Source organism: Hyaena hyaena, unplaced genomic scaffold, assembly GCF_003009895.1.
Source record: "Hyaena hyaena isolate Hyena2069 unplaced genomic scaffold, ASM300989v1 scaffold_409, whole genome shotgun sequence".
Classification (NCBI taxonomy): Eukaryota; Metazoa; Chordata; class Mammalia; order Carnivora; family Hyaenidae; genus Hyaena; species Hyaena hyaena.
In genome coordinates, this window is record NW_024081046.1 from 1,079,067 (window position 1) to 1,100,140 (window position 21,074).

Sequence of the window (21,074 nt, forward strand, 5' to 3'; positions counted from 1 at the left end):
AAAAAAAAAAAAAAAATTTAAAAAAAAAAAAAAAAAGAACACGTGCCCCGTGAGGAGGGGCCGCAGGGCTGCGCCCGGTATGCGGCGCCCACAGCAGGGGCTGCCGGAGGGGGCTGTCAGCAGCACTTACTGATGCCCGGAGGCGTGAATCTAGGATTTACACCCGAACCTCTCTAAATGGTATAACCTACGTAAGTCAGTTGTGTGAATACCAGCTCGTGTGCAAGCTTCACACTTCCGAGAGTAGTTCTTTTTGAAAAATGAAACGTTAATTAAGTAGAAGGCAGCGCTGGAACGTCAGCTGAATCACTACAGCTGTGAGGCCCTGGCCTGGGCCCTCCACCGGGGGGGACATAGTAAGTGGGGGCTGTGGGGGGAAGGGACCTTGAGGCCAAACCCTCAGAGAGGCCCAGAAAGTACGGGGGCCCCGGAGACCGGGCCAAGGAGAGGTCCCAGGGTGAAGGCAGACAGAGGTCATGTGCAGATCACAGAAACTGCAGGAGACAGGAGGGGAGGAGGCGAGGGAATCGCACGTGTGCGGCCCAGCTCTGCAAGGTGGGGACAGAGCACACGACCGTACGTGCACCCCAAACACACCAGAACAAGGACAAAACCCCCTATAGTGCAATCGGCACAAGCACCCGGGAAGCTCTTACACAATCCCCGTCAGAGGCGGCGGGGGCTATCAGCCTACCTGGGTTCTCCTTTTGCAAAGTTTATCGCTTTCATATACTGAGTCACGCAATTTTCAAATTCCTCCTAAAACATAAAGAATGCACAATTCAACTGAATTTGCCACTAAAACATCAACCGTTGCTCCTGGTCGCTTCGGTGGCCGTCAGGCCGCACTACAGGCAGCCCAGGTGTGGGCAGGTGGGGCTGGGGCACATGTGAGTTCTCTGCAGGCCCCCCGCCTGGCCCGGGGGCCGCTGTCTCCGGCAGGACCCCGGCACCGGGGTGCAAAGGCCAAACGTCACGCGGGAGCTGAGGGAAAGAGGAGAAGCAGGAGACACGGCAAGTTTCCCGTCACTGGACGTGAGGCCGCCCGAGGGCACCTGAGGATCTGTCTAGCCTGACACCGTTTTGGAAGCGGGGTGAGACCGTAACTATTTCGATACAAGGTGCCGAAGTTTGAGGAGGATCAGGCAGCCGGGGCGGGAGGTGATTCAGGATGGGCGAGCGGCACACGGTGTGCGTGGCTCACTGAAGTGCTAGGGTTGTGCACAGGAAGGCGGGGCGCTCAGACGGACTATTCAAGGAGACGGGGGGCTCTCACCAGGTTTTCGGTGGACTTGGGGGCGCAGAGCTGGGCCCTGCACAGATGCGCTCGGCCCAGGAACTGCGTGACCGGCCCCTTCGCCTTGAAGTACATCTGGATGCAGTCCTCGCTCACGTCCGGCTGCCCCATCTGCGAGACCACCAGCACCACGGAAGGCCCCAGAAAGCCGCCCCTGCCCGGGCTGTCTCCCCTGCAGCAAACCCCTGCGGGAGCGGCTGGGGGGCAGATCTGAGGACCGGGAGCCCCCCCGTTTCCTGCCGAGCACACCCCAGCAGGGATGGCTCTCCTGCTCCACTTTCGGCTCCCAGGAAACCCAGAACAGAGACCTCCAGGAGGCACCTCCCCAGGCCCCGGGGAGTAACTACCTTCAGGGCCTGCTCGGCACACAGCACAAACAGGTCGGGGCTGAAGCTTTCTGTGGGGTCAAACTCGGATTTCCCCAGGTTGGCGGACTTGATCAGCTCGTACGCCCTCTGCAGGGAGGCAGCATCTAGGCGACAATATCCAGGCTGGGTTTGGGCTGGGGAAGCACGCCTGGCACCACAGCAAGGTGGGGACGGTGGGGACGGTGGGGCGGGGCTGGGGTCCTCCGCGCACAGCACCCTGTCCCCCTCCAGCGGCCGCAGCCTCAGCAGCGGCCCTGAAAACGCCTCCTTTTAAAAAGGCGCCTCGGTTTACCGTTGCCTAGGTCAACCAAACTCGAGAAGCGGGGGTTTCACCGGGTCATTGAATTCGGGGGTGACTGGGGGGGGGGAGTGGGTGTCGGCGGGTCCCAGGCGTCTCAGGGTCGTGGGTCTGGCAGCCGCCTGGAGCTCCCCAGAGGAGGGGGTCGCCGAGGTCCCAGCGCTGGGCAGGCGGGGTTCAGAGGTCGCGGACCTGCCCAAGCTGGGAATTCGTAAGCGGGTCAGGGCCGGGGGTAGGGGCCGGGGGTCGGGGGCCCAGCCCACCCTGCCGGCTCTCGGCGTGGGCCAGCTCCTGCGTGACGACCAGGTCCATGGCGCCGCGGCCGCTCGGCTTCCTCCCGCAGTGCCGGGCGGTTGCCTAGCAACAAGAGGGACGCGGAAGCGGTCCTACGGGCCGGCGGCAGGGCCACACTGGTGCGGAGGCGAATCGCCCCCCGCGCGCTTCCCCCACCTGCGGACGCGCGCTTGGGGGCGGGGGGCGCTCCGCGGGGGCGGGTCCGCGCGGCCCGACGCTCCGGCCCCGGAAGGCGCGCAGCCTGAGCGCAGTCCTTCGCCCGCCCCCCGCCCCCCGCCCTGCGGACCGCCGAGCGCCCCGCCTGGGCCGGCGCCGGGCGCGGGGGGCAGCGGGGCACCGGCCGCCCTGCGGGGACCGACGTCAGGCAACCGTGACTGCGGGCCTGGGGGCGGATCCCGACGGGGTCGCGGGGGCACAGGACGGGCGAGCAGAGGCGTGCCAGGCGGGGCGGGCGGGGGTGCCGCGCCTCGCAGCCGGGTCTCGGCGGTGTCGGAGTCCGGGCCGGGACTGTCGGAGGCAGCGGACAGCCGCCCACTTGCCGCGGGCAGGAAGGGAGAGCGCGGCCGCGGGACGAGCGTGGGCCGGGGGGCCGGGGGGCCGGGGGGCCCGGGGGCGGCCGGGGCTGCACCCGCACAGGGGCCTCCGGGAGAGGACGGGAGGGCGCGGGGCCTGGGCGTTCTGTCCGGCACGGAGGCCCGGGGAACCCCGAGTTCACTTTCTCAGCTAGGCTCCAAGCTGGGCGGGGGCTCCGGGCACAGGCGTGTGGGTGAGTGTGTCCCTGGGCTGCAGGGGGCGCCGCAGGGGGACGCAGGCCGGCCCGAGAGGTGGGAGGGGGGCGTGCGGTCTGGGCCCGGGAGCCGAGGGAGGGCGTCGCGGGGGGGGCGTTGGCCCGGTCAGGGGTGGCCGCCCTGTCAGTAGGGGGAGCCCGAGGAAGAGCGGTGGGATCCGGGAGGGGACGGCTGTGGGTGACCCGGAAGAGCCATTTCTCTGAAGGGGGGCTGCAGAGGGGCTGCAGAGGGGCTGCAGAGGGAGTGCGGTCTGGGGCAGAGAGAAGGAGAGGTGCACAGCTTTTTCAAGACGTTTGGTTCTAACGGAGCGGACAGAGGTGAGGCAGTGGCGACGCAGGACTTTGTCATCTGGGGAGGGGTCTTTTCAGAGGAATGAGACAATCCCTTTTAAAGCTGACGGGTTTGTGTTGGCTAATATGGCTGTGGCATGTGCAAAGCATAAATCTAGTAGTAAGTGAATTTAGCCAGAGGCAGGGCGCAGCATCAGATGCGAGCATCGATTACGTCGGTCATTCGAGCAGCAGACATAGGACAGAAACTGGTATCAGGAACAAGCTACACGGGGATACATTTAACAAAAGATGTGAAATCACTGCCCTGGTTGAGAGGCCCTGCCAGGGGTCGGAAGACTTGGGAGTCCGAGGTGTCCTCTCTGGGAATCGACAGCCGGCTACGAAATGTACCTGGGAACACAAGGGACCTGGTGTGGCCAGATGACCTTGAAGGAGAGCGGCGTCGGAGGACTCACGCTACTTCAAGACCTACTGTAAGGCTGCGGTATTTAAGACAGTGTGGACCAGTGGAGCAGAACAGGGTTCAGAACCACATCCCATGTCCGCAGTCCGCTGATTGGGCCAGATGTACTGACTCAGTGGGGAAAGGAGTCTCCTCCCCAGTGATGCCAGACGCCCGGGGGTGGGCGTGGGGACACACAGCCCCTGCACCATGCCCGCCCGGCACTGTCATGTGAGCCAGGTCACAGGCTTAGAGGGGAATTTAAATGTTTGAAAGAGTGAAGCAAAATATCACAGCATCTTGGAGCAGGCAGAAGTCTCCTACCTCGGGCAAAAAAGGGAAACCATAAAGGAAGAAAATAAAGCTGTCATCAAAAGTGAAACGTCTGTTCTTTGAAAGACTGTTAAGAAAACGAATAGGCAAACTAGAGGTCAGAAGAAAATATTTACAATAAGTACACTTGACACAGGAATTGTGCCAAGGTTATATTTTTAAAATCCAGTGAATCAATAATGAAAGACAAAGAACACACAAAATACTGGGCAGAAGATGTGAAGAGACACTGGGCAGTAGAAGATCTATGATCACCCTGTGAGTGTATGGAAAGGTGCTCGGCGCCCTGAGCAATTAGGGAACTACACGTTTAAATCAAAATGAGATACCGCTCATTTTGGGGGATGGGCAGGCCGGGGGGGGGGGGGGGCGGGGGGCCGGCGCTCCACCTGCGAGGCTGCAGGAACCCGCGCCAGCGCCCTGCCCCGAGGTCGGGCAGGGAGGAGGGCAGCCCGGAGGCCCCAGGGCGTGGGCAGAGCCAGGGTCCCCCGGAGTTACAGCCCCTGCCCCCGTGAGCTCCACCCGCCTCCAGGATGAGAGACGTCCCGACGGGGTCTCTCTGGAGGGGGGGGTCCCCGCAGGCGGACATGGGGGGCACAGGGACCGAGGGCCAGCGGGTGGGGGGCGGAGCTTCCGTGCCGGCCTCGGGCTGTGAGCAGGACCAGGCTGTGACCGGCCACATTGGGGCGGGGGTGGGGCTGCCCACGGGTGAGCCCAGGGGGCAAGTGCCCAGCGTGTAAAGCGTCAGCTGAGCAGCAGAAGCCGGCCTCCCAGACTGGGACGCCCTTGCTGCTCCCAGTACCTTCGTCTGTACGCGCTGTCCTCTCGCTCTCTCAGCAACGGACTGATTTTTGGCAGGCACAAGCCTACCTCACTTCCCACCTCGTTTGTAGCCGGTGTGACCAAGTGATCAAGTTCTGGTCATTTTAAAGCACTTTTAGGGGGATATTCTCAAAGGGAGAGCAACCTTCATGGGTCCCTCCTTCTGCCTGCTGGTGGAAATGTGGCTGTGAAGACTGGAGCTTCAGCAGCCACTTTGTGCCATGTGGAGGTAAACTCCATGCCGTGGATGAAGAAGCCTGGGTCTCCCGTCTGTGGGGTAGCTACTCGGTCCTACGTGGCCTTATGTGAAAAAGAAATAATATTTCTCTTGTTAAATCTGCTGCTGCTGCTTTTTCCCTGGGACACTCCCAACCTGTGTCCTCACCAGGGCTTCAGCTTGGCCTTTAGAAGATTAGGATGCAGTGCAGACCACAGGGCAGACTTCTGACAAGTATTGTGTCTAAGTTTTCTTAGATAAAATATGAAATTCAAAGCATGATGGAATACAGGTCCTTGCACGTGCATGTACGTACACGGGATAACGTGAGGTCCGTGTGGGGTGTGAATGTACGTATGTGTGATAAATCCTGCCTGGGTTTGATTGTGAAACCCCAGGGCCGACCATCACGCACTGTCTCAGAGGCAGAGGCTCAAGTCCCTACGTCAGCCGGCTGGTAGCTCCACAGAGACTCCTCAACATGTCTGTTTATTCAGAGACACCGGCACCATGTGCCCAGCGGTTATGAAATATTCACCCCCCAAGGAAGTATCTCCCAACATCACGTAGGAAGAGCTTTGCCAAAGCCTAGAGCATCCAATATTAAAACTCATTTTCCTAGTTACACAGGAGCCTTAAGTATGAGGAGGGGACTCAGGTTCTTTTCCTGCTGGCTGGTCCCCCATCCAGCAGAGACAGCTTGGGTCAGGCCCCCACCTGCTCTTTCCCCTTTTGTGCCCGAGAACAAGTGTGTTTCCTTCTGAAAGTCTCCTGTGCGGCCAGTGCTGTCCCTGTCCCTGCTCTGTCCCCAGGCGCCTGGAGGAAAGGCCGGGGCGGCCGCTCGGACACCACCGGGCGGTCTGGCGTCGCCCACGTGGGGACACACTGCACTCACGGGCAGCTCTTGCCCTCGCCGTTCCTCGCTCCTCCCCCGCTGGTGTCCGGACGGCACCGTGGCCGCCGGCAGCGGGAGGTCCCTAGCGTGCGCCTGTGTCCCTCAGCGCGTCGGGTAACGCTGGGACGGGCCCGCGTCTGGTTCCCAGGCCTGCAGGGTGGTCGGCGCGGCCGCGCCAGCATCTCTTCCGCGAGCGCCCGGGATGGCAGGACCGCCAGGGGCAGATGCCCGAGGTCGCGGCGAGGCCGGGCTGGCTCCTCCCGGGGCCGAGGGACGGGTCTGGTGCTGCCGACAGGTTGCTTAGAATCTGTGCCTCGATCCTGGTGGGGGAGGGGCGGACAGTTTCTTCTCAAACAGCTCAGACGCTGGTCCTCGAATCTTCTTGCTCTTGCACGGCTTCCGTAAGATTGCACTCCCGCGTTCCCTAAAGTTTGCCTGCACCGGTGCAACTGAGCATCTTCTTGCGTGTGTTTTGAGCAGGTGAGTTTGTGGGTGTGCATGCGTGGGTGTGTACGTGTGTGTGGGTGTGCATGCATGTGGGGGAGTGTGCATTGTGTGAGTGGGTGTGCATGCACATGGAGGGCTGCATACGCGTGTCAGTGTAGATGGTGTGGCCATGCGTGTGTGTGTGCACATGCATGTGGCTTGAATGGATGTGCATGCATGAGTGTGCATGTGTGGGTGGGTGTGTGAGTACTCTGCATGTAGGTGGATGCGCGTGTGGTTATGTTTGTGTGGGTGTGTATACATGTGGGGGGTGGGGGCGCATGTGTGTGAGTGTTCATGTCCAGGTGTGAGTGTGTATACATGTGGGGGGTGGGGGTGCATGTGTGTGAGTGTTCATGTCCAGCTGTGAGTGCGGGAGAGCCACAAATTTTTGACGAGCATTTTCCTGTGATAATTGGTTTCTCCCGAGTGCACCTGCATTTTTCTGGAAGCACACCCGTGTCACCAGGCCTTTAGAGCACACACACCTGAACACAACAGTTTTTACGGCTGTTTTTCGTTTCCTCTGTGTCCAGGGCTTTCTCCTATCATCATTTCTTCATCTTGTGTCTCTTCCTTTCCTTCTGGGTTAGGTTAGCTAAGCTAATGGTTTCTCTGTTTAATCATTTTCCTCTTTTTAAAGAATGAGCTTTTGGTTTTATTTTCTGATCCTACAATTCATTGTTGATTAATTTCTTCTTCAATTCTTACCCCACCCTTTTGTCGCTTAACTTGGTGGTATGTTCTGGTTCTTCTTGAGTTGGATGCCTAATTTAATTACTTTCACTTTTTCTTGTTAATATAAGCAAGGTATGAGCACTGAGCACTACAGACCCCATAATTTCTGATATGTAGTGTAGAAGCCTAATTCTCAGGGCGCCCAGCCAGTTTGGTCGGTGCAGCGTGCGACTCTTGATACCAGGGTTGTGAGTTCGAGCCACACCTTTCATGTAGAGATTACTTAGAAATAAAGTCTTTTTAAAAAAGTGAAAAAGTGGATTAAAAAATCGTGAAAGTGTTTTCTTACCCAAGTATGGTGGGGGTCTGTGGCATGGTTTCCTTCACCTCACTGGCAAGGAAACGGAGAATGACAGTCGGTGCAAAGCTCTGGCAGTCACAGTCAAGGTCACCTGAGCCGGGCAGTGCGGTGGACGGGTGGCCGGAGGGACGGGAGCCCCTGGCGTGGCCCCCGGGCAGCAGCAGGGAGGCCTGGGGCCGTTTCCCAATACCCCCTCCGTGGCTGATCTCGAGTTTCTCCGCGGTTTCTCCGCGGCTGTTCCTAGGAATCTGCAGTTTTTTCAAGTGCTTCAAGCACGCGGGGCCATCTACCTGTGTGCCCAGAGCCGCAGAGCCGGGGTGAAGCAGAGGTGCGGCCAGAGGGGACCCCAGTCCCAGCCCCCCACACGCTCCTGTACCCGAAACGGGGATGCGCCCTCTGTTCCTGGCACCAGGTCCAAGGCGGGCACAACCTCCCCGCGTGTTTGATGCAGGCCACCCCGCACGCCTCCCGCGGGCCCCACAGCCTCACAGGCGTGGACACCAGGCAGCCACGTAGCCACCGGCCCTGGACTCACATGGCAGCTTCGTTTGGAGTTGCTCAAAAGCAAACGTCAACAGAGCATGCTTAAGGATCTTACTGGGTTTGTTCAATGATTCCTGAATGGGGCGGCGGCGCACCCAGCAGACAGGAAGGCGCTCGAGGAGCTGTATGCGATGAGACTCACAGGCAGAAGGGGGTGGACGGGAGGTTATAGAAGCGAAAGGCGGGTTGGTGGGTCCTCCTTCTTTAGGGGACAGCAGGGCCCGATCAGGCAGGTGACCTGCCCCGCAACGCCGGGCGCCTCCCGCCTGACTGTGGACGGACCCAGTTCCGGGGGAGCCTACCCTGTGATCAGGCCTCGGGTTGGTGGTTGGGGCTTGGCGTGAGCGATTCCGGTTTGGGCCTCTTGTCTTGTTTTTACAGAACGTTGCAGGAAGGTGACTGGGGGGCCCTTTCTCCTGATGGGTCCCCCGTGTGGGAGGGGCTCCCCCTACCCACTGAGACCTGAGGACTTGCCCGCCCAAGTTGGCAGAGGTGCGTGGGGGGATGGCTTTTCCTTTCAGGCCCTGGTCTGAGGATGAGAAAGAGGCAAGGGTCAAAAAAAGGATTCTCAGAGCGGTTTTCATGGTGTGCCAAGCACAAGGCAAGGAGAACCTTCCAGAACTGCAGCTTTCCCCTCACTGTCCCACAGCCGTATTCGGTGGAGGAAGAAGCCAGACTCAAACGTTCTTTATGAAAAATGTCCTGCAAGGGGCACCTGGGTGGCTCAGTCGGTTAAGCGTCCGACTTCAGCTCAGGTCATGATCCCACGGTTCACGGACTCGAGCCCCACGGCAGGTTCTGTGCTGACAGCTCAGAGCCTGGAGACTTCTTTGGATTCTGTGTCTCCCTCTCTCTCTGCCCCTTTCCTCACTCATGTTCTCTCTCTATTTATCTCTCTCTCAAAAATTAATAAACATTAAAATTTTTTTTTAATTTTTTTTAATGTTTTATTTATTTCTAGGAGAGAGAGAGAGACAGCGTGAGCAGGGGAGGGTCAGAGAGAGAGGGAGTCACAGACTGAAACAGGCTCCAGGCTCTGAGCTGGCAGTCAGCACAGGGCCCGACTCGGGGCTCGAACCCACAAACCACGAGATCATGACCTAAGCGAAAGTCGGACGCTTAACCGACTAAGCCACCCAGGTGCCCCTAAAATTTTTTTTTAAAAAGAAAAATGTCCTGCTGGCATCCTTCTGTGGGGGTGGGGGCTCCGCATGACCCCGCCCCCCCCAGGGAGAGAGGGCTGTGTCTGGGGGCTCCACATCACCTAGCCCAGCCCCCACCCCCACTCCCTGGGGAGACAGCCCAGCTCTGTCAGCAGAAATGTCTGGGAAGAAGTGAGATGCTCCCAGAAGGCCCTGCAGGATGGGACCCCGAGGGCGTCAGGGCCACAGACACTTGCGCACTGGAGCCAGCACCGTGCCTGATGCACAGCCCAGGGCTGCCGCGGGCACTGCGGTGGAGAGCCGGCCCCTGAGCGCGGGCGGCCCACGGGTGGGCGAGGGGGTGCGGCTTCTCAGTGCCCAAGCCTGAGCGAGGCCCACATGCTGTGACCTGTCCTGCTCCCCCCAGGCTCAGGAGCCCCCAGGCCTGGCCCAGAGCAGCACCCTTGGTGTCCTCCAGCCGCTGCCTCTTTGAGGAGGCCCCAAACGGTTCTTCGTGTGTTCAGGCCTCTGACCACCCTGCCCCCTGCTCGGCGCCCCCTGCTCAGCGCCCCCTGCTCTGCTCTGGGCAGCTGCCCCGGACCCCGGGCCCTGGAGTCCAGTCGGGGCAGGCAGGCAACCTGGCACTCTCGGGGACGGGGAAGCAGACGGGACAGGCCCACCTGGGAGGGCGCGGCGCGGGGGCTATGGCCCAGGGGTTCTGGGGGTCGGGGAGGGGCAGCCCGGGGTCGGGGCCCTCTGTTCCAGGCAGCAGGCGGCTCCCAAGCGGGGGGCCTGGCGGACAGGGAACCGGGAGAAGCGGCCGGAAGGAGACTTGTTCAGTAGAGGACAGTGTTGACCTTGCAGGGGGAGTCGGGGTGCAGGCTGCACAGGACAACCTCGCGGGATGAAGGCCCCGGGACCGGCCCTGCTGCTCTGACAGCCTTGCTCCACAAGCGGGGATTTCAGATGCCCCGGAAAGTTCTGGGGGGCTGGGGAGCAGCCCCCACCGGTGGGGACAGGGCTGCTCAGAGGTGGGTCCCACCTGACTGGGCAGGGACTGGGCCCAGAGCCCTGGCACCTCGTCCTTTCCCAGTGACGGGATGGGGGGTTCCCTCGGCTGTCGGCTGCTCCGAGGGCGCTGGGCGTGTGTGCTAGCCGTGCCCCGGCTCCCGTCAGCAGAACCTCAGGATCCCTTCTGGTGGTTCACCGCCCCTCCCCCCAGAGATTTAACATTTATGAGAAAAAATGTATTCAGATGGAAAAGTCAGGAAAAAGTCACTGTTCCTTATAAAATTCTAATTCTTACCCAAGAGGCCTTTGATGTGAAGAAGGAAGAGAAATAAGCATGCCAATTCCAGAAAGTTCTCTGCCTTGTAGTGGATGGTCACTCCTGCCCCCCCCCCCCGAGCCTTGGGTGTCTGTGCTGCAGGGGTGGACGGCTCACTCTCCTTCTGGGTGCACCTGATGGTGGGAGTGGGTGGGGACGCCTGTCTCTGTGCTGCTTTGTCCGCTGTCACCTGCGGGGGAAAGACGGGAGGAAAAGAGGCGCATGTTCAGAACAGCAGAGATGCAGGCTCAGCCCCAGCAACTCTGGACAGAGGCTCCCCCACTGTGGCAGGCGTGACCCGGCAGCACCGCCTCCCCCGCAGCGGGGCCCTGCCCTCTAGCTGGAGTTCGGTGGCTTTCTCCGGCTGGGAGTGGACATCCCAGGGTCCAGCCTCCCGGGGGAGCCAAGATGCCACAGCACCTTGTACCCACGCCGGGCGGACGCCTGCCTGGACCTGCGTCAAGCCTGACCGTGTGCAGAACCACAGCACTTTCAAAGGAAACAGAAATGTGGCCCCACCTCCGCATGAAGTGACCATGCGTCTGACAAATAAGGTGCCGTCCACCAGGACAATGACCAACAAAGAAGTCATCCGTGTGGGAGCCGCCGGGTGCGGGGGATGGGGAGGGGTCCCTCGGGGCCCGGGGGACCCCCTTAGGGATTCGTGCAGAGCTCCATGGCCCCACTCCAGGAGCTGCTGTGGGGCCGTCACTTGTCTTTGTTTTGTGAAGTCAGCCTACTGCAATTCTGGGTAAGACTGGAAACCTGCGCTTTCTCTCTCAGTCCTTCCTTGACCCTGCTCGGGGGACAGGGCAGGCGGCAAAAACCTGAGTCCTCTGCCGCGGTGGCCCCAGGGACCCCCCTTCGCTTCCAGTTTACATGGTGTCTCACCCCCAATCCTGCCCAGGAACTGGCCGGGGGGGAGGGAGACCCTGGGTCCCTCCCTGGACGTGGCCCCCCTCCGTCTCCCAGCCAGTGGGCGCGGCCCCTGAGCAGCCTTGCCCCTGCTGACCCAGGCGCGCTCACCCCTGCCCTGGGCCCCCCTTCGAGGACAAAGGGCTGCGTGGCAGCGGGGGCTGGCACGCCCCGTCCGAGGGAGGCAGACGCACCAGGCCCGGTGGGCCAGCGACGTGCAGCCCTCGGGCTCCCGGGCTCAGCCTTGCTCCAGAGACCGGTCTCAGCGCCCTCTGGGCGGAGAAGGCGATGTCTAGCAGAACGGGGCGGGCTCCGGGACTTCCGGGGGCTGTCAGACGCCCCTGAAGCCAGCCAGGCCACAGCCTGGAGGCCTCCTCTCAGCCCCTAGTCAGCGCAGCACTGTGCCGTCTGTATACATTTTGACCAACAAGTCACAGGTAGATCACTAGACGGCCCCGCCTCCCAGGCGACGGGCCCCAGGCTGGGCCCTAGGACATCAGCCTCGAGGAAGAGCAGCACAAAATGTAGGCGATCACCAGCGTCTCCCACAAAATCAGGAGGCACAGGCCGGAGTGTGTGCCGACCTGGTGGGGCCGGGAGACCCCGCAGCGGCCACCGCAGACCCCAGCGAAGCAGGGGCGTCCCCGGCCTCCCGGCCTGACGTTTGGACCGGGGGCCTCTGGCTTCACCCTCTCCCGCGAATGAACGGTTCTGCCGGCCGGGGGCGGGGCGTTATGCGGATCCCCGAGTGCCCCCAGGGGACTTCCGTCAGCATCCCTGTCTGGCCTGGCCGCCTCTACCTCTGGAGCTCGGCCCTCCGTCCGCTGTGCCCATTCCCGCCTTGCGTCACCACCTGTCACGGTCACCTGAGCACACCCCAGAGGTGAGGGGACGCTTGCTCCCAGTCACCGCGTCACTCAGATTTAGAGTCGGCAGATTTAGCAAATCACACACACACAGAAAAGGCACCCAGTCAAACTCAAGTTTAAGATAAAACATTCATTTTCAGCATAAATGTGTCCCATGAAACACCGTACCGATTTGAATGTCCGCACAGCTCGTACTCAGACTAAAAACACCGTTTGATACTTACCTGAAATCCTAACTCAACGAGGGTCTTCTGTTTTACCCGGCAGCACGACTCAGAAGCCAGCACCTCGAGAAACGGGGTTTCGCAGAGCCGTTCCCGAAGACGCCGGAGGAGCGGCCTCGTCCGCACAGACCCCCGGGCAGTCACGACGGGTCAGCGCTGAGGATGCAGCCCCAGAGCTGTGAACGGGGCGGTGGGTGGAAAACAGTTTTTGAGGCAAAAAACACATTTGGAATTCGTGTCTCAGGCAATGAAAGCGTGAGGATTGTTGAATGCATCCGCCCAGCCTAGACAAACTGAGGACGTGTCAGCCTGCTTTCAGCCTGGCGGGAGCGCAGGGGCGGGACAGGGGCCGCGAAGCGTTGGTGCCCTGGGTCACCCCGGCCACGCCCGGGCCCGCGGGAGGAGCCCCCCCACGAGGCGCGTCCTCACAGCGGGAGGCACAGGATCCACGGATCATTTGGGGAAAGAAAAAAATAAATAAAAACAATACAAAACAGAGAGTGTTGCACAAACATGCAAAAATAGGAATAAATATAAATAAGACACAGATATAAACACATAAAATATAATAAGACCAAAGTCATACAGTAAATGTTAGGGGCCTGACACACACCTGCTGAATGAAGAAGACTCCAGCTGGACCACGAGGCAAACTGGTTCCCTGCTGTGAACGCAGACGCGTGAGCCCCTGTGTGGCCGAGAGAGCTGGGACGGAAGAAATCAGGCCAGAGAGAAAGTATCCTGCCAGCAGACAAGGTCAGATCACATTAAGAAAACATCGATAAAAACAGTAGAAAGTATTCATAACGAGAAACTCTAATTCTGTCTTAGCTACTGATGGTCCAAGAAGACAAGCGTACAATGTCATGTATCAGTCAGAGGCCTCCAGCGGGGATCTATGTCGTGTGCTGAGAACAGAGAACAAAACTTTTGTTTCAAGTGCCCATAGGACATTCAAATACTGATCCCAAAGGAGGTTCCCCCAAACCCCTCAAATAGTCCCCAAAGTAGAAATAGTCTGGAGAACACCGTCTGATCATGACAGCAAAGTCAGACATTAAAACACAACTACAAGGGCTCAGTCGGTTGAGCGTCCGACTTACGCTCAGGCCATGATCTCGCGGTCCGTGGGTTCCAGCCCCGCGTCGGGCTCTGTGCTGACAGCTCCGGAGCCTGTTTCAGAGTCTGTGTCTCCCTCTCTCTCTGCCCCTCCCCCGCTCACACTCTGTCAATTTCTCTCTCGAAAATAAATAAACATTAAAAAAATTAAAAAACACACAACTACAAACAGCCTTACTAACTGAATAAAAACCCTTGTCTTAAACAACTCTGAGACTCAAGAAGAAATCAAAACAATTTTATTGAATAGAGCATCTCAGAAATAAGCAGAGGAAAAGTCATACACATTACTGGCAAAGACAGTCCTCTGACGAAAAATAAATATTTAAGATGATGAACCAAACAGAATATCAACCATCCAGCTCAAGTTTTAGAAAGAATAACATTAACATAAAAGCACAAGAAAGGAATTTAAAAGGTAATAATATGGGGCACCTGGGTGGCTCAGTCGGTTAAGTGTCCGACTTCGGTTCAGGTCATGATCTCACAGTTCGTGGGTTCGAGCCCCGCGTCGGGCTCTGTGCTGACAGCTCGGAGCCTGGAGCCTGCTTTGGATTCTGTGTCTCCCTCTCTCTCTGACCCTCCCTTGTTCATGCTGTCTCTCTCTCTCTCTCAGAAATAAATAATAAAATAAAATAAAATAAATAAAATGTAATAATAAAAATTATTAGAAAACAGAAGAACCAGAAAAAGCCAACACTGAGTTAGCCTATTGCTAATTAAGAAACGTTGAAAAAGCACAAATGTGCAAACTAATAAATGATACAGGAGGAATCACATGCAGCCTCCCGTCTATGTGGATGCTTTTCTGGGAAGATGTGAAGTAGGGGAGCACCGGGAGAAAGAGCTCCCTCAGGGAATCCATTACCAGGGAAGACGCAGCGCCCGTGGCAGAGGGCTGCGCACCCAGAACCCCGACCCCACATCGCCAGGGACGGGGTGCAGAATTTTCAAGGAAAAGCTAACTCCATTGCTATTTCTGGGAGATTGGAAAAAAGGGAAGGAACTGCCGTACTCTTGGATACAGAGACACAATCTTACAAATATACTAATTCTTTTAAACAGAATTAATAATTAATGCTATTTAAACAGTCTCAGGGCATAGAAAAAGAAGGAAATCTTCCAAATTATGTCCATGAAGGCAAAACAACATCGACATTTGATTTTGACAAAGGTAGCACAGAATGTAAGCTACAAACCAATCTTGGATGTGAATATCAATGTAAAAATCTAAAATAAATAAAATATTGGCTCGTAGAATCTAATAGCACCAAAAACAAAAAAATAAAAATAAAAATAAATGGCCAAGTGAGCTCATCCTCAGAATTCACAGGTAGTTTAATATTCAGACATTTATTCTTCTAAATCAGCATGTAATGAACGTCAACACAAAAAAGCATGATTATTTCCAAAGTGCCTATAAGGCATTTGATAAAACCCAGCATCCATTCTTGGTTAAAAGCTCTGTATTAATTAGGAAGAAATGAGCATTTACCAAGATCCTAAGGAAAGATTATCATTATTCTCATTAAGTCAGAAACAAGACAAAGATGTTCAAGATTAACTTGGTACAATTCTATAAAATAAAGGAATCAGAGGCATAAAGAGGGGAAAAGGGAAGTAAAGTGACTTCTGTTTCTGGGAGGCGGGCCGTGTACCTGGCCATTCCAGGGGCGTGTTACCTACAGGAGACCAAAAAGCCAGCGGCGAAATTCCTGGGAACAATCCACGGATGTCCTATGAAAACAGTGGCCAGTTAAAAAAAAAATGGGAAGATGGCCCTTTTTGCTGTAACCATGACAACAGTGGCACGAAAAAGTCCCAGGAAGAAATCTGACAAGAAATAGGTTAGATATTCACAAAGAAAACTTTAAATGCTACTGAAGTTCAGAAGAAAAATAAAAGAAACCGCCAGATTCATAGAAAAGCCAATATTACAAAGATGTTAATTCTCCCTAAATTAATCTGTGAACTTAATGTAATTCTAATAATAGTCCACAAAGGTGTGTGCATGTGTGCTTGCGTATGTTAAGAACCGATCAAGTTCATTCTAAATTTTATTTTGAAAAACAAATACACATGCATTCAAAAAATTCTGTAGCCAAGTCGAGGTTAGAGCAGTCCTACCAGACAACACACGTCTCGTGAGGTCGGGACACTAGGCCGTGTCCTGGAGCAGGGACACACCACTTCCAGGGTCAGGCGGGAGGTGGCCCTGCTGCCGGGGCCTCACAGCCCGACGCCCGACCTCGCTCCCGCAGCAGATCATGCAGGGGAATCCACAAACTGAACAGAAAGACCGAGTGAGACGGAAAATTCTGAAAGAAAGCAGGAGACGGACAAATGCTCTCAGTCTGGTCTGACACAAACTCAGAGACTATAAACAACCACGAAAAGACAGCCCAGAAACTTCGAAATGAGAAAAATCCCACCGTAAGCAGTGAAAAGACAAATGAAAACCTGAGGACAATTTGCAATAGGCAGTTTATGAAGATCAAGGGCTAGTTTCCTGACTAACATCTGCAAACGGTAGGAAAGTGACCTCGTGTTCACGGAAGCGTGGCCACAGCGGTGGGACCTGCGGCTCAGAGGAAAGAAGCCAGAGCTGCGTCCAGGCTGAACCGGCCGCTCGTTAGAGAGAGGAAGAGCCCGGGAACGAGACCACGGCCGTCATGTGTCCGTGTGGGAAGGACGGTGGTCTGGGGAGAGGGCAGGCAGGTGACCAAAGACACACAGACGGTCCACCATGCGGAGGCCTGTGGCGACCCCGGCAAGCCGCACCCTCTGTCCAGAGCTTCCACACGCGGCCCCGTGGCTCCAGGTCCCCGCCCCGCGCCACCCCCCACTGGCGTCCTCGCCTCTGCCCTGCGTGGAGGGAAGTGCTGTCCACATGGTGTAACACGGCTCTGGGTACACTCGACCCAAACGCAGTGTCTGCCTCAGTGAGTCCCGTGGGCTCTGCCTCCCCAACCAGGCTAAGCCCCCCCCTTCCTGTGCTCCAAGCTCTGCCCCTGCCCCCCCATTACCGCTTCGCCCCCGCCCCCGGTCCGGAGCGGCCAGTCACAACGCGGGGTGGCCTCCTTCAGGGGTTCAGAGAGCTCCCTGCTTCTAGAAGGGCCGCCGTCTGTAAGTCCTCACTGCATCGTCGGAGCGCCGCTCAGGCAGATGAGGCCGGGAGGCGCCTCCTGCTGCGGCCAGAGCTCCGCTAGGTCCCAGGCAGCCCCCGGGAAGCAGCCGGAACGTGCTGTGGCCGTGACCTGGGCGCCAAGGGAGGGAGGCGGCAGGAGCCGCAGCGAGCTGCCAGGGCGCCCCCTCAGGGCCTCGGGGGTCGCTGTAGGGGCGGGGGCACAGCTCAGGCTCGGGAACCGGACCCCACGGGCTCAGTCCCCACACCGCTAATGCCTCGTGGGGCAGCGGCAGGCCACTCGCTCAGCCACCACGCCCGAGCTTCTCCATCTGTAGACTGGGGGCGTCTGTCTGGGGGGCCGTCTGAGGCCAGGAGGAGGTCCATGCTGGGTGGAGAGCGTTCAGGTGGCCTTAGGGCACTTTGGTGCCTGAACCTCTGAATCGGGCTCCTGGGCTCAGTTGGTTTGGTCTCGGTGCAAACGGCCCCTGCTTGGCTTCGTGGCTCTGAGCACCTGGGTCCCCGGAAGCGGCGCCTTCCTGAGTCCGGGGAAGAAACAGGCTCCCGGCAGGCGCTGTCCTGTCTTCTCCTGCTCGCCGCCGCCACTCACGGGCACTTCCTGTCCTCCCTCCTGGTGCCCAGACGACGCGGCTGTTTGAACGCAGGCTCAGTCGGCTGTGACGGTGCCCGGCGATTTGACAGAATTTCACGGTCGTAGTCACCGAAGCTGGGGACCCCTGGGAAAGTCCCTGTGAGGCCACCGTCCTCGCGCACAGACCACAACAGCCTGCCCTCCAGGACGCCCGGGACCCCCGGGGCACCACTCACACGCCCCCCTCCAGGCGCCTGCCCACCACGGAGCCCCTCCGGCCTGGGTCCCGCCGGCGAGCCCAGCGTGAGGACGGAGTCCCTCCAGGGCTCATGACACTGAGCAGGCGGGCGCCCTGTGGTCCTGTCCTTTCTTGGGGACCACTCTGTGACTGCTGGGCTGGGTTGGAGCTGCCACCCTGGCTGGTGCACAGGTCTGGGGCGCCCCAGGTGGCGGCCACACCAGGGTGGGCATTGGGGGGGGGTGAGCTGCGGGCAGACCCACACAAGGAGGCGGGTGTCAAACGGGGCAGAGGGACATGCTAGCTAACGCCAGGGCCGGGGCCCCCAGCTCTGACCCCCACACCTGGAGGGTGAGACACGGGCAGGACCCCCCGCATGCTGGTGGCCCTGAGTGTCCCAAGGACAGGCACCAGCTGAGTTTCCCGACAGTCACAGGCAGGCAGCCACTTGTGTGCAGATCAGTGAAGCTTCACGAAGGTCCCAGCCGGGAAATGCAGCTGACAGGGTCCAGCTGTGGTAAGACTGTTACCCGCCAACCAAGTCCGATGCCCGCGGGCCGGCGACCCTCACCCTCTCTGGACGGGCCACACTGGGCTTCACTCACGGCAAGGACCCTGGGGCCCAGAGGGGCTTGCACATGCGAAGACCCCGCTGGGGAGGGCACAGCCCCTCCCCAGGCCTGACGCTCCCGCCACTGGTCGTGAAGACCAGCCCCCGTTCTCACCGTGCTGACCTCAAGGCAAGAGGGACCAGGTGCAGGCCCATGGCCAAGGCCTCCCGGGGCAGCGGGGGCCCATCCCCTCCCTGGCCGTTCACCCCCAGCCCCCGGGGTCCCGGCCGACCTTCTGGTGCCCATCAGCCCTGTGGGTGATTTTTGTAGCTGTCCTGGGAGAGAGAGGACTCTGTAGTTCATGCAAAGGCGCAGTTGGCCTGCCTGTGTGGACCCACCCACGGGGCGGCACAGCGGGGTGGACAGTGGGCACAGCGGGGTGGACCCGCCCACAGGGAGCCACAGCGGGGTGGACAGTGGGCACAGCGGGGTGGACCCGCCCACGGGGCGGCACAGCGGGGTGGACAGTGGGCACAGCGGGGTGGACCCGCCCACAGGGAGCCACAGCGGGGTGGACAGTGGGCACAGCAGGGTGGACCCGCCCACGGGGCAGCACAGCGGGGTGGACCCGCCCACGGGGCGGCACAGCGGGGTGGACAGTGGGCACAGCGGGGTGGACCCGCCCGCGGGGCGGCACATCGGGGTGGGGCTGCCATGTCTCCCAGGGCCTGGCTCCCCACCGGGGAGACTCAGCAGGTGGGAGTCTCTTGCCCAGGCTGGCAGGATCCCCAGGCTGTTCCACGTGTCGGGGTCCCAGAAGGACTGAGCCCCAGGGCCAGAGCAGGAGTCTACACTGTGTGCTCTGTCCCTCAACCGCCCTCCTCCGTGGCCCACCCGTGCCCCTGAGACCCCCCCCCACCCCAGCAAACACGCACTGGACCCTTACAGCAGGCCCGCGGCCGGCCAGCCCAGGGCGCAGCCGAGCGTCCTCCTGGGGATGGACGCTGGCCTGGGGCTGACCCGGCTCTGTGACCTCAGCCCCCATGTCTGGGTCTGACCCGCCAGGATGATCCCATATCCCGCCCTCTGGCCAGGCCGCCGAGCAGGTGGGGGAATACGGGTGTGGACCAAACACGAAGGGGGTGAGGGACTCGGCCGCCCGCACCCACAGCCAGGACGGGTCACCACCTAACTGCCTGGCCCGTGTCCCCATCCTCGTCCTGACCGGGCTCCCACCCCTCACTGCTAGGAGAGGCCCCCGTGCCTGGCCTCACCTCACAGGGACGTCACACATTGTCCCCTGAGGGGAAAGAACACGTGGCTCTCCAGACTGTCCTGATCGGGCCTCAGGTACGTGTAAGGAGGGCCTGGGAGACATTTTGTGTCCCTAGTGGGCACCAGACTCAGCACCTGCCCAGGGGACGAGCCTGCTCCTGACCGCAAGGGAGGGCTCTTCCGGTGACGCTGTGAGAGAGGTAGGAAGGAGAGGTCGCTAGTTCAAGGTGTCACCAAGTGTCCTGGAAACTTTGGAAATTGTTTGAGGGTTGCTTTCATTGTATTCCTAACGCCTGAAGAGTGAGGGGCTCAGGTGGCGCAAAGCCAGGCCAGAAGTGCCGAAGTTTCTGAGGAGACTGAGACCTCCAGCTGCCAGCCTGTACCCTGGTTCTGACGATGGTGTGCTGTGTATGCATGCGCACACGTGTGCATTTGTGAGGGGGGTATATGAGCATGTGAGCATGAGTGTGAGCATGCGTGTGCATGAGTGTGTGAGCATATGTGTGTATCTGTGAGTGTGGGGGGTGTATGAGCATGCGGGCATGAGTGTGACCATGCATGTGTGTGTGAGCTGAGCACATGTGTACCTGTGAGTGTGGGGGTTATATGAACATGTGAGTGTGAGCACGCATGTGTGTGAGTGTGTGAGCACACATGTGTATCTGTGGGGTATGTTAGCATGTGAGTGTGAGCACATATGTGCATGTGAGCCTGTGAGCATGAGTGTAAGCATGCATGTGCGTGTGAGCACACGGGTGTATCTGTGAGAGACTTCCCGCGTGCCCATCCCAAGCAGGCGAGTCCTGTCCCTGCTTGTCTCTCTCACCGTGAATGACAGCTCACACTCCCATGTGGGACGCTGGCGTCACCGAGCTGTCAGTGCGCACGGGCGGATCCGGCAGGTGCGCACCGCGTCGCCACCGTGCATGGCAGCCAGAGCGGAATCCAGCCTCAATGACAAATGTCTTCTGGGAGAGGAAGCCGAGCGCTGTCGACGGGAGGTGTGTGCTCACAGATGCCTCCAGGTGTCGTCTGGAATATAAATGTCTTTCTTCAATGAATTAGAAAATGATACTAATTCCTGCCTTAATTTTTACAAACGACATCAGGTGAGTCAGGGGAAGAAAGAGCCCGCCGTCCCCCGGCCCCCGGCCCCCTGGAGCCCTTGTTATTGCGATATAAGGAGCCTTCTATTATTTGCTGAAATATTCATGGAGGTATGAAAAATTAAGCATTAGTAGTTTGCTTTGTGTTTCATTATTTATTAAGCTAGTGACTTATTTTTCTTTGGGCAAGGAGCTTCTGATCTTTTCCAGGAAAAAAACATAGGCAAGAGTAACAGCCCTCATATTTTTGAGCTATTAAAATTAAAATTTAAATGGCCTCCCCACCCAGAGTGAAAACTGAATAAAGACATTTATAAGTGCAGATTGATTGAAAATGAAAAATGTAAGAGCTTTTTGTTATTCGCTTTATGAAAGTCAGTTTTGTTCAGTAACTCTCCCAAGCTGACTCTGAGCCCCATTCCCTTCTCCACGTCACGGCGGATGCCAGGCTCGGTATTTGGGGGGGGGGGTCCTGCC

General features: G+C 58.5%; 2 protein-coding genes across 2 annotated transcripts in view; both read right to left on the reverse strand.

Moving 5' to 3' along the window:
- CFAP46 (cilia and flagella associated protein 46) overlaps positions 1-2,280 on the reverse strand; it is a 95,561-nt gene extending 93,281 nt beyond the window's left edge. Inside the window, exons 1-4 of the mRNA XM_039252420.1 lie at positions 2,227-2,280; positions 1,645-1,769; positions 1,277-1,408; positions 695-759 (exon numbers count right to left, since the gene is read on the reverse strand). Of these exons, the coding sequence (XP_039108351.1) occupies positions 695-759; positions 1,277-1,408; positions 1,645-1,769; positions 2,227-2,275 (371 nt within the window). The 5' untranslated portion in view covers positions 2,276-2,280. The remainder of the gene's footprint in view (positions 1-694; positions 760-1,276; positions 1,409-1,644; positions 1,770-2,226) is intronic.
- A 69-nt stretch (positions 2,281-2,349) lies between these two features.
- LOC120245392 (basic proline-rich protein-like) lies at positions 2,350-19,429 on the reverse strand. The gene is made up of 10 exons (XM_039252444.1): positions 19,163-19,429; positions 18,615-19,038; positions 16,850-17,042; positions 12,656-12,768; positions 11,694-11,791; positions 10,702-10,774; positions 9,938-10,049; positions 9,519-9,585; positions 7,664-7,862; positions 2,350-2,879 (listed from the first exon to the last, which is right to left on the reverse strand). Exons 1-10 carry the CDS (start codon positions 19,427-19,429, stop codon positions 2,350-2,352), a joined length of 2,076 nt encoding a protein of 691 aa, XP_039108375.1.
- Positions 19,430-21,074: the final 1,645 nt, after the last annotated feature.

Excerpts from the sequence above, each read along its gene's own strand:
- LOC120245392 (XM_039252444.1), bottom strand. The coding sequence starts at position 19,429 with ATGGGGACACGGGCCAGGCAGTTAGGTGGTGACCCGTCCTGGCTGTGG. Across the intron at positions 19,039-19,162 it reads TGGCCGGCCGCGGGCCTGCT|TCCTTCTGGGACCCCGACAC; the intron begins GTAAGGGTCCAG and ends CCTGGGGCTCAG. Across the intron at positions 10,775-11,693 it reads TCGCTGGCCCACCGGGCCTG|GTGACAGCGGACAAAGCAGC; the intron begins GTGCGTCTGCCT and ends TTTCCCCCGCAG.